The sequence below is a fragment of the Melospiza melodia genome, chromosome 3 (assembly GCF_035770615.1).
Source record: "Melospiza melodia melodia isolate bMelMel2 chromosome 3, bMelMel2.pri, whole genome shotgun sequence".
NCBI lineage: Eukaryota > Metazoa > Chordata > Aves > Passeriformes > Passerellidae > Melospiza > Melospiza melodia.
The window spans coordinates 7,624,799-7,640,525 of NC_086196.1; the positions used below are offsets into that span (position 1 = coordinate 7,624,799).

At 37.5% G+C, this 15,727-nt stretch overlaps 1 protein-coding gene across 2 annotated transcripts in view; it reads left to right on the plus strand.

The window, feature by feature from the left end:
- The window catches only part of ERICH1 (glutamate rich 1), a 66,832-nt gene extending 51,319 nt beyond the window's left edge, over nucleotides 1-15,513 (plus strand). The window contains exons 4-6 of one of the 2 annotated variants that reach the window (XM_063150756.1): nucleotides 6,918-7,295; nucleotides 10,372-10,566; nucleotides 15,125-15,513. In XM_063150756.1, the coding sequence (XP_063006826.1) occupies nucleotides 6,918-7,295; nucleotides 10,372-10,566; nucleotides 15,125-15,198 (647 nt within the window). In that variant the 3' untranslated portion in view covers nucleotides 15,199-15,513. The remainder of the gene's footprint in view (nucleotides 1-6,917; nucleotides 7,296-10,371; nucleotides 10,567-15,124) is intronic. The other variant, XM_063150758.1, reaches the window with a different exon arrangement.
- Nucleotides 15,514-15,727: the final 214 nt, after the last annotated feature.

Below are 15,727 nucleotides of genomic sequence, written 5' to 3' on the forward strand. Positions count from 1 at the left end.
TTAGCACTCAGCAGCAATCAAAAAGCAAAATTATGGCAATTATTAGGGTAAAAAGTGCAAAAGAACAGCCATTATTGTACCTCTGTGTAAGTCCAGAGTTCATATTTTCTTGAATGCAGTGTATGTAGTGTTTGGTACAGCATACAGAAGTAGGTAGTTGTTTGATATGACCAAGTACGATTTGTCCTATGGCAGGAATTTGATTTAACTTATGAATAACAGAATTTTATCTGTATATACAGTCAGGTGAACATTTGTGATTGAAGACTTATGCAGAAAGTGGTATCTACCTTTAGCTGGTTATTGTCATTAGCATTAATAGGATTTGCTTAAAATCCAGGAGGTAATACTCCTTTGTGGTAGGCAGAACTTATGCAACATTTGCCAGTTTTATGTGAATTCTTAATTTGTCAGCACACAAACATAGTAAGAATGAAAAAATAAAAGACAGTCCCTATCCTAGACAGCTTCCAGGCTTTTGCAGTTTTCTACAACACGTGTTGCACATTAATAGAAGTTCTAAAATTTTTAAATGAGTTTTCTTTCTCTGATTTCAAATTATTTGAAGCAGTTTCCCCAGAAAGAGTGAAAAAATAGTAACATCATTTTGTGTCCCTGAGATCTTTCCAGTATTGCTGTTATTCTAATGAACCATTCCATTTTATTGCATTCACCAGGCACAGCTTTTCACTCTTGGTCAAATTGCAGCTACAAATATCTTAATTGGCACTAAAAATAACATTCTGGTTTTGCCTTACAATATCCTAAACCAAAATTAAACTCCTCTGCTTTGACTGCATGGTACACCATGGAAGATCCATCCAGTGTCAAGCAGAAGTAAAGAGCTTAAATTGGATGAAAAATCAGAAGGGCATACGTCCTGTTTCATCTGAAAAAAGAAACCAACCCAAAGCCAAAAAGCCAAAACCCAACAGAATTACAGAATTACCATGAATTACCATGAGCAGCATCCACACAGCCAGATGTGGGACTTGAGCAGGAGAGGCAGCTGCCATACTTGAGTAATGATGAGCACATCATATGGATTCCTAAAGCTGAGTGAATATTCTTTGACTGTGTTTTCCTCAGTATGCTTTACATATTTTTTTCTCTCTTTTTTTCCCCCTGTTCTAAAAGTTTGTTCTTACACTATTCAGGGGCCTGATTTTAAAATACCCATAGCATTCAAAAGTCCTAGCTTATTCTCATAGGCAAACTTCATTTTGCATATTGTGGAACTTCATATTCCTTAGACTTGCAGACAACTAAATAATCAGCCTCCCATTTTTCACTGTCTTATAGGATGCTGTCTCACAATGTTTCCATCTGTCATTGTCTGAAGGAACTGAAATAGTAAAATAAACTCGAGGAAGCTTATATTTTCCATCATGGAGTTGCCAGCAGTGTGTTCATGCTGATGGTTGGTCTGGTCAGGAGAAGTCAGCTGTTGCTCTTAGCCTGTGTTAAGCTTTGTATTTAATCTCATTGTGCTGCTCTGATGATGAATACGGAGTAACTTCCTAATATAATAGAGCTCAATAAAAGTTAGCTTATTGGATGTCTTCCTATCAATATTTTTTTAATATTTTTCATTGTTTTCTGTTTTTCTTTGAAGATAGAAACTGGCTGCACTGACTTTTCATTATCACAGTTCAGTAAGCTGCATGTATAAATAGAGTCCTCTTATTTCATTTAAAGTCTACTTTTTATGTATTTGTACCTCTGTTCTGTTATAGAAACATGAGTTAGAATGGAGAAAACATTTAAATCTTTCAGACAAGATAAGATAGGCTGTTAGAAAATTACTTTTTCTTTTAGTGCTAACTTACATTCTGAGGCTGCTCATCCCTACTTCCATATCTTACTGTCAGTCAGGGTAGTGTGACTGTGCACCTGCGTGGCAAACTGCATCCAAAAAGAAATCTATGCCAAAAAAAAAGAACTCTGAACAGTTCTTGAGGAAGGGGTTCTTACCAAGGCTGACAGAAATGCCTATGAAATTGTTCCTGGAAAATGTGTATGGGCATTCCATCTGGAAGACACTCTGCTCAGTCTGAAGGAGCACCAAGTGCAGACTAAACAGGTTAGAGTCAATTGCTCCTGGATAATTGGATTATGTGATCAATTAAGCAACTTGTGGGGCAGAGGTAGGTCTTAGGAGGAAGAGAGGTGACAGACCAATATGGAACAGGAGAGAAATCATCAGCTCTTGTGGAATTAGAGCAAGCTGTAGCTATAGTTGTGGCCAGAGTTAGTGTGGCTCAAAAGCTATTCCTATCGTTGTTGCTTAAGTACTTACTCAACATACTGAGATTGCTTGCATGGTGTATATTCCCTAATTTTTTTAGAATTGCATAGCTTTGACATAACAAATATTTTCTGTCAGTGGGAAAAATTACTAGAACCAAATTTGTATCTATTGGAATTTTATCAGGCCTCCCATACTGGCTTGAAATGTAGAGAAAAGTTCAAAAGTTGGGTCTTGTTTTGGGCTTTTTATAAAGCAGTAGATTTTGGTAATTAGTAAAAAACATCTGATGAGCAGACTCATGTTAAGAAACATCTTCCTTTGTACCAGTATTTCCTGTAAAAGAGACTGATTCTTCTCAGGTGTTGCAAGCATCTAGTCAGAGCTCATCATCTCGATTTCCTTTGTGGTTAGTGGAAGAGGGGAGAGAGATGATGTCCTACAGATTGCATTTCCATCCCTGCTGCTTTAGGATGGGATAAACTGCTTTCTGAAGAAGAAAGTGTCTTTTGGGTTATCAGAGGGAGCACAGGTCTAAGTATGCACTAAGTATTTTCAGGCAGCTAAAGCTGTGGGAGGCGAATCCCACTGAATATGTCATTTGTTAAGGTCATTGTGTGGGCTGTGACATAAACTTTATGGTGTATGTTTCTTGTATAGCTTTCATTTATATTTTAGCATGGCTCTTGTAATCAGGTAGTCTTGCTGGTTATATGAACAAGCAGTTCTCTTGGCTCCTCTGCATGCCACGTGCATGGGAAATCTATAGCAAACTGTACCATTAGTGGGAAAAAAAAGGTTTTACTTTCTTCTATTAGCTTGTGAAACAGCTCAGATATCACCTTGTTTTCACATGAGGAGGCAGAAATTAAGTCTATTTTTTTACTCTTTCAAGTTTAATCATACAAATCTTCTTGGAGTTTCTTCCTCTGCTAACTTCTAAGAGAGTCCTTCTTTTGCCTGCCAAAACCTTACTGTTCTGGAATTATGCTAAGAAACACAGCATTACAAGCTTGAACAGTACAATAGGTTTATACAATAGCTTTGGAATATTTTCCCTGTTATTTTCCATCTCTTTTCTTATGTATGCAAACAAGGTATTAGCTGTTGTGATTACTGATACCAACTGAGCAAATGTTTTCATTGAGCTTTCCATGCTGATGCACAGGTATGGCTTTTGTTTTTCCTGAGCTGATAACAGCTCACTTTACCCCACCAGCGAGCTGCTCAAATTAATCCCTTTTGTGTGCATTGCTTTGCATTCATAAGCATCTAATTGTATTTGTTCCTGATGTTGAATCACTGGTAACTCCCACACGTGGAACAGTAGATACTACACAGACGCTAGAATACAGGGCAAAGAATAACCAAAACTGCTAAAGGACTGCCACTCTAGCTCCTCAAGAGAACTAGGCAGAGTCTTGTATTTGTCTCCTGTGTTGGAGGAAAGTCAGCATAGTTCTGGCTTCCTTTCAGCCAGGCATTTCTTTTAATACCTACACATGAGAAGACTATATTCATTCTGCCTTTTGACAGCTTCACTGTAGTCTCTTCAGACCTTCTGCTGTCCTGAGCTACTTAGGATAAGGAAACTTTGGATTTGACTCAAAACATTGGCTGTCTTAAGCCCCACCCTTGTTTTTTTCCAAGTGATCTCAAACTAAGGAAGGGTGCTTGGCTGCACACCTTGCTGTGGTTTCACTGAGACTTGGGGGTCTCAGATGCTTAGAGAACAAGTTAGGCTGCTTTGCTGAAAGCATAGATTAGTAGTGTTATTAGCAAACAGTGCTGTTCAGGTCAACAGAGGGCTGAGAAATTTTGCAAAACAATGTATATATATATATATTTGCAATGAAATTCACCTATTTTAACATGAATACTTCCATGAAAATCCAAATTAGATCTTAAGATGAAACATGATGTTTTGTTTATAGCATCTTTCACCATTCATATCTGCCTTAGTTCTGATATTTTATGCCTTCAGGATGACACAGACGTTATTTTTCCCACATCCCATATGTCCAAATCACATATAAAGATATTTAGCTCAAATACCATGGGTGCAAAACATTCCACACTGTGGGTCCAGGGTGACGTTTGCCGTGTCTTTAATGTGCTGTGGTGTTCAATTACAATACAGCAAATTTATTTTTATGCAGCCTTCTTCATTGAAAGTATGGAAAACTGCTTTGCAGTGAGTCATCTGACAGCTAAAGAACTAAAAGTCTGTAGTGATATTTAAAGAGAAAGTGGCTCAGAGATGACAGAGTTCAAGACAGAAAAAGAAACAGAAATTAAAGAGAGGGCCTCCAACCATGGAGAAAATAGCGACAAATTCTGGTTAGGGGGAGGAGTGGTGAGAAAGCCAAACATGCTGAGAATGTCTGAGACAGTTCAGGAGATTATGCATATCATTCTGAAACAAGCATTAGGCTTCAGAGGTCTCTCCTGTATCACACCAGCCTTAGCCAAGCAAGGTTGCTTTGACCCTAAGAGAATGGTGTAAATCCAGATAAATAACAGTACTAGTCTCAGGGCATTGTAAGGAATTTAGGAGCATGCAGGTAGGGGTTGAGGGACGGATTAATGTCTTAACTTTCTAGAGCAAAACATTAGAATATGGTGTTTTCACCTTGGCTGAATGCCATGCACCCACCAAAGGCTTTCTGTTACTGTCCTCAGCTGGACAGGAGATAGAAGATATTACTAAAGGTTCACAAGATAAGGGCAGGGAGAGATCACTCAGTGACTACTGTCATGGGCAAAACAGACTCAGCTTGGGGAAACTAATTGAATTTATTACCAATAAAAATTAGAGCAGGATAGGAAAAAGTAAAATCAAATCTTAAAAGCACCTTTCTGTTCTCCCCCCAATCTTCCCAGGCTTAACTTTATTCCCAGTTCTCTACCTCCTCCCCACCAGCAGCACAGGGAGATGGGGAATGCGGGTTTCAGGCTTTTCATCTCCTCAGGGAAAGGAGTCCTTCTCCTTCTCTGGCATGAGGTCCAGCCCATGGTTTGGGTCCTCTGTGGGGTCACACTCCTGCCAGCAAACCTGCTCCAGTGTGGGCTCCCATCACCACAGGACCACAGATCCTGCCAGGAGCCTGCTCCAGCATGGCTTCCAGTGAGGTCACAGCCTCCCTCAGGCTTGCACTTGCTCAAGTGGAGGGTCCTCACAAGAGGATCTCTGCTGCACCATGAACTTCCATGGGCTGCAGGGGCACAGCTGCTTCACCGTGGTCTTCACCACAGACTGCAGGGGAATCTGCTCTGGCATCTGGAGCATCCTTCTCCACTGACCTTGGTGTCTGCAGAGTTGTTTGACTCACATATTCTCACTCTTCTCTAGTTGTAATTGCATCTGCACAACAACTTTTCCCCCTTCTTTAACTATGTGTTACATATATATATATAAATGGATAACTGTGTTACCCCAGAGGCATTGCTGCCATCACTGATGTCTCAGCCTTGGTCAGCAGCAGGTCCAACTTGGAGCTGGCTGACATTGGCTCTGCTGGACATGGGGGAAGCTTCTAGCAACTCTTCACTCAAGTCACCACTGTAGCCCCTGTGACCAAAATCTTGGCATGCAAACTCAATACATAAAACTGGAATTCTGCAATCCATGTTGTTTAAATGTGCGAGGATTTTGTTAGATCATGAATGAGGGAAGTGCAGTTATTTAGACAGCAATTATTATAGACAGGAATACGGACTTCAGCAGCAGTGCACTCAGAGGCAGGATAGTTTTTTGCTTCTGGCCATTTCTTCCTTGGCTAGTGCTAAAGGGGCTAATTGTCAGAAGTGAGTGTGGGAGAGGAAAAATCAGTTCAGGGTCAGAGATTACTTTAAAACTTGGGCTTTGTATATAGGGTTAAGATCTGAGTAAAGAAGTGCAAAAGCTGTCTTGAGGAGGAAGAGGGACTTATTTCCTGTGACATCTGAGGCTTTTGAAGAATTAGATAGTAAGGAAATGATAATGTAGCAAGGGAACAACAGAACCAAGGCAGGCTGTTAAAGAAATTAGAGATTACTTGCCAAGGTCACTGTTGCCTTGCATGCTTTTCCTATAAAGTTGATGTCCAAAACTGAGCTAGCAGTAAGATATCCCAGAGGAGGAGAATGTTTAAGGTGGGGAAAAGAGATGAGTCAGAAATAATGCCTGCTGTTTTTAGAGCACAGCACTGTCATGAATGGATATCATCAATATAAACACTATCATCTTTGATTGTAAATTATGTACATTCTTCTTGTCTTCTTGGTCAAGTCTACCAGCTTGTGGTGTGGGACTCTTTGGGAAGCTCTCTCAGGTCATGTCACCCAGTCTGCCCATACTGGTTTTTTGCTCTGGGCATTCTGTTGACCTCACTCTGTTTAGAACTGTATTATCTGCCTTAAGAAAATAAATGGGATGTAAAGTATGTAGCATGAAGGAGAATACAGTCTTTATTGAAAGCAGAAGGGAAAAAAGCATGTCTTTTTAATGCATTCAGAAAAGTTGACTTTGACATGGTAGTACTGAAAGACATTGTAAGCATAAAAGTAAGGTTAGAGCCACTCAGGTATCCCAGAATTTGAAGGGTGTCATATTTCATTGTATGCAGTTCTAAAATGCTTATTACAGATCTTCTTATTTACAGCTCTCATGTCTCTTTTGAATCCACAGAAGAGGAGTATCAAGGGCAAACCAAGAGAAAGCGCATTCGAAGGAAGAAACAAAAGAGCAGTTCACAAATCTCTAGTAATTTCCATGGAGAACAAACAGATTTGGGAATGCAAGAGACTGTTGTTCAAGATAATTTACAGCTGCAGCAAACAGACGGTCCCAAAATAAGCAAAAACAAGAAGAGGAAAATGAAAAAGAAGCGACAGAAAGAAAAAAAGAGAGCAGCTGGCTTAGTAACAAAAACTACCAGCGTGGATTTTACATATCAGCCTGACAAAAGCAACAAAGAAGAAGCAGCAGGCTTAAAAGACATAGGTGAAAAGGCAGATAGCATTCTGGACTTCCTGCAGGCAACACAACAAATTTATTTTACTGACAGTATGTACCACTCTTTCTCCTTTCTTTTTATGAGTATTACCACACAGGGGAAAATGGATATGCATTTATTACTGCTGTAAAATGGGACAAATCTACTAAAGAAGTGTCTCTCTTGAAGAGAAGAAGTAAGGCATGTGAGTACCTAGTATTTGTCCCACTTTCTGGTCTGCACATGAATATGCAAGAATTGATATCAATAGAAGAAAACCTGTGGTCCTCTGTCTTTAAAAATATACAAGATGTTCCTTGCTCTTCTCCTAAACATTCAAATGCACTTGGGGCAAGTGATTAAAATTCTTTTTCCCCTCTGCAAGCAACCATCCAGAAGGATTATTTGCTTTCAGAGAACTTCAAATAAGGGCAATTGCTACCCTGAACTACTTTCATGTTTAGTATCTCTGAACCAATCTAGTTTTCTGAATGCTCTGTGTCTCAGGAAATCTATTTGAATTCTATAAGGAAATCTAGACAGACAGCATGTACAGGAACAGGGCAGATACTATTGGCACTAGGAATTATATTAACATAAAATGCTTGTGAACAAGTTGAATGGGAACTCATACTCAATGCACATTCCCTAGTACTTTTAAAAGAATTGCATGGATTTATCCCTAATGGCCTATCCAATGTTCATTGGTCACTGTGGAGCTGAATGGAGAATATTAAATAGCTTACCTACCTGTATTAGTCCATCTTGAGGCAGAGCTATCAGCTTCTAGTACCATAAAATTCATCTTTTAGTTACAGAATTACTGTAAAAACCTTGTTAAGATGACATCAGGGATTTCATGTTAACTTTTTCAAGATTTATACATAGAATTTTCTTTGCTTAATGTTAAATTTTCCTGCTGCATCAGGTCTTCACACTAATCCTAGCATTTGAAATCTATCCTACTTTCTGGCTAAGGTATTTCCATCACCAAAATTAAGAATTTTACTACTTCACCATATGGCTAAGTAAATGCAAGCTAAGCTACTTGCATTTGCTGTAGTGGAACTCCACAGTGACCAAGCAAGATTGCAAATTCTTCAAGTTCTGATGTTAATACATGACCCAGAACAGAAACCTGATGAGTTGTCCCCAGCTGTGTTGCATGTTGATTTTTAAGAAAGAGTGTTGTTGAACTGCCAGCTTTCCTGCTAGTCAAGTTCAGATTTTGGTAGTTTTTTGCAGACTGACTGGCTGTAGTTTCAAAGCAGCAGATTGGAGTGTTGAGCCAGTGAGGACCTTGGAATTTACAAAGGAGAATTCTTAGTAGAAAGGAATTTCATCTGCAGATGAGATATGACATCTATAAATCAGTGACTAACTTTCTTGTTAGGCAAATCCCAGTTTATATATAGATCTGACATTATGCTGTTTGCCTTTTCTAGTTGAATGACTTTACCACTCCGTATTTTTTTAGATAAAATTGGAAGCCGTTGCTTTTAGGTGCATTTTCAAATGGTCACATTGGATTACACTTCTAGTACATGCGTTAAAAATCTGAATGGGGAAAATTCTGTACTTCTCAGGTGTCTTGCTGGTAAAAAAACAACACCTTGCTGGGATAAAAGAGTGAGTTTATGATTTAGTACTGTATAAACAATTGTATTGGGTGTGGCTGAGCTGGAGCTCGTTGTGCACAGCAGCCCTCACAGTGCTTTGGAAAGGCGTTGAAACACACCAGAGCTTTGGTTACTGCTGGGCAGTGCTGGCATCTTACCAGTGCCATCTCTCCAACATTCCCCTCCATCAAGGGGCTGGGAATGGGCAAGATCCTGGGAGGGGATGCAGCCAGGCCAGCTGACCCAAATTAGCCAAAGGGATATTCCATACCAGATGACATCAGCTCAGATATAAAAGCTAAGGGAGGGAGGAAGAACAGGGGCGTTTGTTCTTTTACAGTGTTGGCCTTCCAGAGCAGCCGCTACATGGGCTGAAGCCATGCTTCCCAGGAAGTGGCTGAATTATCACTTGCTGGTGAAAAATAGAGAATAACCCCTTCTTCCTCTTTAATTATGTGTCTGCAAACATCTGCTAGTTTTGGTTGGGTTTTTTGTGGTTTTGGGTTTTTTAACAAACTGCCTTATCTCAACCGATGAGCTGATTTTCATCTCGTTTTCTCTGCTCCGTCCCATAGCCACATTTCTCTTCACAGAGAAAAGCCAGGCACAATTCTTCCCAAGAATATTTCTGGGATTCACATTCTCTGAACCTCAGAGAAAGGAAAACAATTCTTGTCATTTGCTGTGCCTGTGATTGTGCAAAAGTAGAATACAGTATGGAGATCTTTTACCCAAAGTCATGATGTTTTGTTTCCTTGGCCTATCAGGGCCAAGAGTGTGTTTGTCGGGACTGTCGGGTGACAGTCACGGGATTCAGTGCAGTGTGAGCAGTTGTGTGCAGGGTTGAGTGCTTGGCAGATTCAGTTTTGGATAATAAAGTAATTAATTAACCTCCTGATATCCATGGAGTCAGATGCATCATTCTCTCCCCTCGTTGGGGCCATCACAGCATTGCTGTACTGTCCCACTGGGAAGGGAAGTGATGGAGCCTCTTGATGGGCACCTGGCATCCAGCAAAGGTCAGCCCATTACAACAATGTGTGTCCTTCTCCGTGGTCTTGCATGCTGCAATAATTGCTTCTTAAATAAAAAAATAAAGGTGGAATACCAAAGTAGTTGTTTGCCTCCAGAAGTGCTTTGCAGTTGTTCCACAGAGTTGCTCCCTTCTCCAAATGTCTGTGCAGTTCATCATATATAGTGTGTAGGAAGCAAAAACACAGTGCTTTGGCCACAGTACAGTTTCTTCTTCACACCTTCTTTCTCTGCTAACTTTGAAAATTTGATTCTTCTTGTATTCTTAACATTATGAATCCTATTGTCCTTTTCGCTTACTGATTTTTGTAGTTTTTGCTTTACCATTGTTTTAATATTTAACAAAAAATGTTTAACAAGCTACTCTTTAGTACCTGATACTCGGTTGTAACTTGTACTAAAAAGGAGGATGCTGTCTTAGGAAAAAAAATTGTAATTAGGAAAATTCTCTCAGTTCACTGAATATTTTAACATAGTTTTCTAACTGTTTTTCCAGAGAAATCACAATGCAGAGATGCTGCTGTAAATTCAGCAACTGTCCAAGAGCTCTTACAATGTCTTGAACTTCGCACCATCTCTTCCTCAGATGTGACTCATCTGCATCGGCTGAAATCCCTTGTATTGCTACAGGATACTGAGAGATTGAAGGATGCTTTGAAACAATTCCAAGAACAATCTATGATGTCTCCTGGTAGGTTTTATTCACTCATGTTCATACACTGATATTTTTGTGTGAATTTTAATTCACACAAAGCTTTATTTTTTTTTAATTAAGAAGCTGTAAATAAGGATGTAATAGTAAATATATGCTTATACAAGAAATGAAAACATAATTCCTACCAAAAGTACAGTGATATCCCTATTTTCCATTTCTTTACAATCAATGTAGAAGCTTTTCTCACTTTGCAGCAACTACAGAATATGAGATGATTCAAGGGTTTTAACCAATATTTTTAAAATCGGAAATGTTTTAAGATTTAATCATAATTAAAGCATATTTTTAATAAATTCCCATGGTGGACTTTTTAAATTGCAGGAATTAACTTGTTTATCTTGGAGATTTCACTCCTCCAGCTAAGAATTAATTTTACATGCATAAAAATCAATAAAGCCCACTATTTTTTTCTTCTTGGTCACCACATGGCTTCTTTCTTACACAGACTTTGCAAGCTAAACTTTGATTTACCCTTTTAGTTTCTAAAAAAATACTGTTGATAATGCAAAAATTTGAAGTTACTCTTTATAACAAATATTATTCTGAAGTCATTCATAAAAAGAAAAATTACTTCGTTACTAATTTTTTTCATGCCTGAGGCACAGACTCCTTCTGTTCTCTATTATTACCCCTATAATTTTAGTAGAATCTCTTCTTGTACAGTTAATAGTTCTTCAAGTGAATGTGGGATCAGCATGTAGTCCACATGAGGTATAATGATTCATTTTTCATGTGGTCTTCATTTAAACAGTCATTACTACTAGTCATTAGAACATGTGTTGCAGCATCAGACAAAAATCTACAAGATGTGCTGAATTTTCTTGCCTCCCAAAGAATTTAATCAGTTGAGAGCAGTTAGCTGCAGCATGAGAGGATCTCAACCATTTTAGGTTGTACTCTAAGTCTTTTGAAGAGTATCAGCAGAGATGGCAGCAGTGTGGTAACAATGTAATTAAGATCATAGCCATCGGAGGCTTAGCAACAGCATTCAAAGAGACATATGCTTGTAACTTCATTAAATAATTTACAGCATGCTACTGCCTAAAGATCCTCATCTAGACTGAAGCCTACTGGATGCTGTGTGCTGGACAGAGAGAGGAGAGAATTCCTGCCTGTGGAGTTCAGATCTGATACAGTTTGAAAAGGATGCTCTTAGAGAAGTTCATATGTATTCTTTTAAGGGGAGATATGAGGTATTACAGCCCTTAAGGTTCTGATGGATGTGAAGTGTCCATCTATACATGGAATTAAATCCTTCTGTGCATTTCAAGCCTACAATCTCTGATCTTAATTACACACACAGTTTCACTGGATGTAATACATGTGTGCAAACCAAGTAGAACTCAGCAAGAATCATGAAAATGTTATTACCCTTTATTGAATGAACTAATTCAGCTTTTCTTGATTAAATCCAAATGGAATTGAAGTGACAACATTTGGGATATTCTTTACAGGCCTTATCTAACTTCTGTACAATGCAATTGGAGTTCTGTTGGGTTTTGCAGCCTTGGGAAAAGTTGCTCTGTTTACTTTTGTATAGCAGAAATGTCAAAATGAAGAGAGAAAACAGAAGCAAATTAAAACCCCTAATTTTCCAATGTATGTATTCATCACTTGAAAAAGCAAAAGAAAATTTCCTGAGCGATTTTTAAAATTCAATAATGTTTCTGTTGGTGCAGCCTAGAATTGTTTACTCTTCAGTTGATTTTTTCCCTAGTAACTGCTGTCACTCAAAGCTCAATGCTCATGTCATTCCAAGTTCACAGTGGTGTAACCATAGTAGTTTATTTGATATTCATGAGGTGCAACAACATAAGAAAGAGGAAAAATACATTCTTATAAATTATTAAAGGATAATTAAGCACCTGCTAGTCATTAAGTTTCCTCAGCAGACTTTAAAAAATACATTCTATTTGTAATTCCAGAAATTCAGTGAATGAAAATACAATGCTCTGAAATTTTACTTTGAATTAGATCTTTAATTATACTCTTTTTCTTTTTCTGTACATTTGGCTCAAAATCAGTTCATCTTGTCCAGTGTGGGTTTTTTACATTTTAGTTTTCACTCCCAATGAGCAGGTGATAAAAGTTAAGAGTTACAAAGACCTTTGTAATATAATGCCTTTCTATAATAAGAACTTGAATTTGTTAGTGTGCCCTTTGTTGTACTAACAAATTCAAGATAGAAAGACAAGTTAGGGCTGTTTATGAAGTTAAAAATGCACAGTACATAATAGTATTCTCTAATTTTTATGATTTTGTCCTATTGTCTTGAGTTTTCTCTCTTTATTTTTAAGGGGATGCGAAGTACTAGAAGGAAAGGTCATTCCATATTAACACGATAAAAAACCCCATGATTTTAGGAAGTTCTATTATTTTTACAAAATAAACATTTTATTCCCTGTAGTTCAAGAAATAGTATATTAACCCTTTTTCCCATCATTATGATTCTACTCAAGACACCATCATCAAGGAGGTAAAGATGGGTTTTATTCATCTTTTGTTCAGATTTATCTTTAATTCCAGGAAGGGAAGCAGGGAAGCATAAGAAAAAATAAGAAGTGATGCATCTCTTCATATAAGTGCACGTTCTCCACTAGTAGAAGTTACCAATTATCCACACCATTATGTCTTTTATTTCCTCATATATGGTTGTTATAGTTTCATCCAGCTTTCCACTGGGATTACCAAGTTTCACTTGGCAAGCTTATGGCTACTGATGATTAGGGTGCTTTAGTATAAAGCCATGGGCTGTTCCTGGACTGCAGATTACAGATTCAAAACCACTAGTTTAATACCATGATTTGGTATTTCCTTTGCATCTCTTAGCTGTTACTCAGATTGAAAATCACAGTGCATCCAAAAGAAAAAAGAAACAAGAAACAAATGTCTGTTTTATCTTAAGCTCTTAGATCCCAATTTTTGCAGTCATATCAAAGAAATTCTTATCAAGGATGATGGTATGGTCTGATAAATTTTGCAGGAAAAAGAAATACTGAGGAGATTCAGACACACAAATTATCAACATTAACTATTATCTTTTAAATCTTCATTTAAATGAGAAAAAATACTTAAACAAGAAAATCTCTGTTTCAGAGGTACTGGTTGTTCTGTTTAATTGTCATCCTCCATCAGCTTACCTTGTACTTTGTGCTTTAAATGCTCTGTCAAGTTGCCTTTGACCTTGTACCTGAATGATCAGATGAAGTTGAGGTTGGTGAAGAGTGTTTGTGTGAAAATGATTATCTAGAGTGTCATCATTCTCAGTCTGTAAAAGAGAACAAAATGGTTCCATTTATTCGGTAGTCATTAACAAAAAGTACTTACCTCTACCAAAAATCTTCTGTATGTACAGGGAAGGGAATGTTTAGAAGTCACATGGACATGGATTTCTCATGATGGGAACTTTGCTGAGCTCTGATAGAAAGTCTGTGGCTGTTAGCAGAAGGAAGCCAGAGACCTTCATGATCCTCCACAGTGCAGTGGGCAAAGGAGAAGAGCTGTGACTGCAAGTAATGCTCCCTTTGCTGGCTGGAAACTGGCTTTGGAAATGAGAGCTACTTAATTCCCATTTCACATCAATTATTAAAGCATAGGTGATCGCCTAATTAAAAAAAAAAGTCATTATCTCCTAATTTATGAACTCATTTATGAACTTCTGCTCATCAACTTCATCCTGTTATCTGTTAACATTTTCCTTTTGTTGGTTGGTTTCAAATCTCAAACATACTCTTCCCTTGTTGCCTAGGAAATTATCACTCCTCAGGGCAGAGCTAGAAGCTTCTTTTAACTGCCTTTTTTTGGAGAATTGTCATTTATATAAGTCTTCATTGCAGGGGGAGGTACAGTTTGCAGACCAGAATTAATATAGTTACTGTGTGCCAACAATGCAGAGGCTGGATATGCAGAAGCCTTAAAATAATGACATTTACACTTCTTTTTTTTTTTTTTTTAATGAATGAGCATTCAAAGAAAAGGAAATTTGAAAACTGTATTAGCATAATGTTATAGAATCATTTTAAATGTCATTATTATGCGATAAGTACTGCAGAAAATCTTATCATTAAAAATCAATAAAGTCACATAGGTAATCTCTGAATTCAAAGACAGAAGTCGTAGCATTTTGAGGCTTTAATGCAGCTATCTGTACAATATGACTCATTCTCAACTGAGGCTTCTAGGTACTATTGTAAGTTAAATAATGATCTGTGAAACTACTCTCCAGACAGAAAGAAGCCTTGCCCATGATCATGTCATTTCAATCTCATTTTTTCTGAATTATTGAATCATAACAAATAGGAAATTTCAAAGTGTATGAGCAAAATTGTGTCTCATACAAATGACTGACCTCCTAAAATAAAATGGACCTGCCTATATAGAAATTTATAGGTATTAGTCTTCAAGGTCCAGCATGTGCAATGGGTTTAATGAAATGTTAATATTGAATGGAAATAGATGTTTGCACAAGTCTTTTTCTTAGTGTTCAGCAATGTCATGGAGGTATTTCAGGAGGAATGTGTTTTCTCTGTTTCAGATCATGCCAAGGTAGCCACATCTCTGTTTCACTACTGGATTACAGATATACTTCCTGTGAAGAACAGGAAATAAAGCCTTACCCATGTGTCCATATGCACAGGATTGAAATTTAATATACAAACTCTTAACCAAGTAGCAATTGTTCAGGAAGAGCAGTGGCAATACACTTTCTACACCTTCAGGTAAATGAACAAAAACTACAAAAGACAGTGAAGGCAAATGAACAAAAACTCCAGAAGACAATAAAGGTATGACTACAGTGTGAATTTTGTCATGGGTTGGTCAAGAGTATGGCCTGAGTTTTCAGCTGCATTAATATGTACATTTCACTTTAGGATAAAGGACTTGACTGGAATGATAAATGGTATTTTGTTTAAGAAATTATATATTATATAATTTTATATATATAATATATATATATATAATATATATATATAATTTTATATATAATTATATAATATTATATATATTTCTATCTGGTATTTTGTTTAAGAAGTATAGTGTTATCTTTTTTGTTTGTAAGTTATTATTCCTTTCTGGAAGTTATATTTCTTGACTTTTTTGTATATCTGCTTGCCTGGAGAACAGAATTATATTTTTT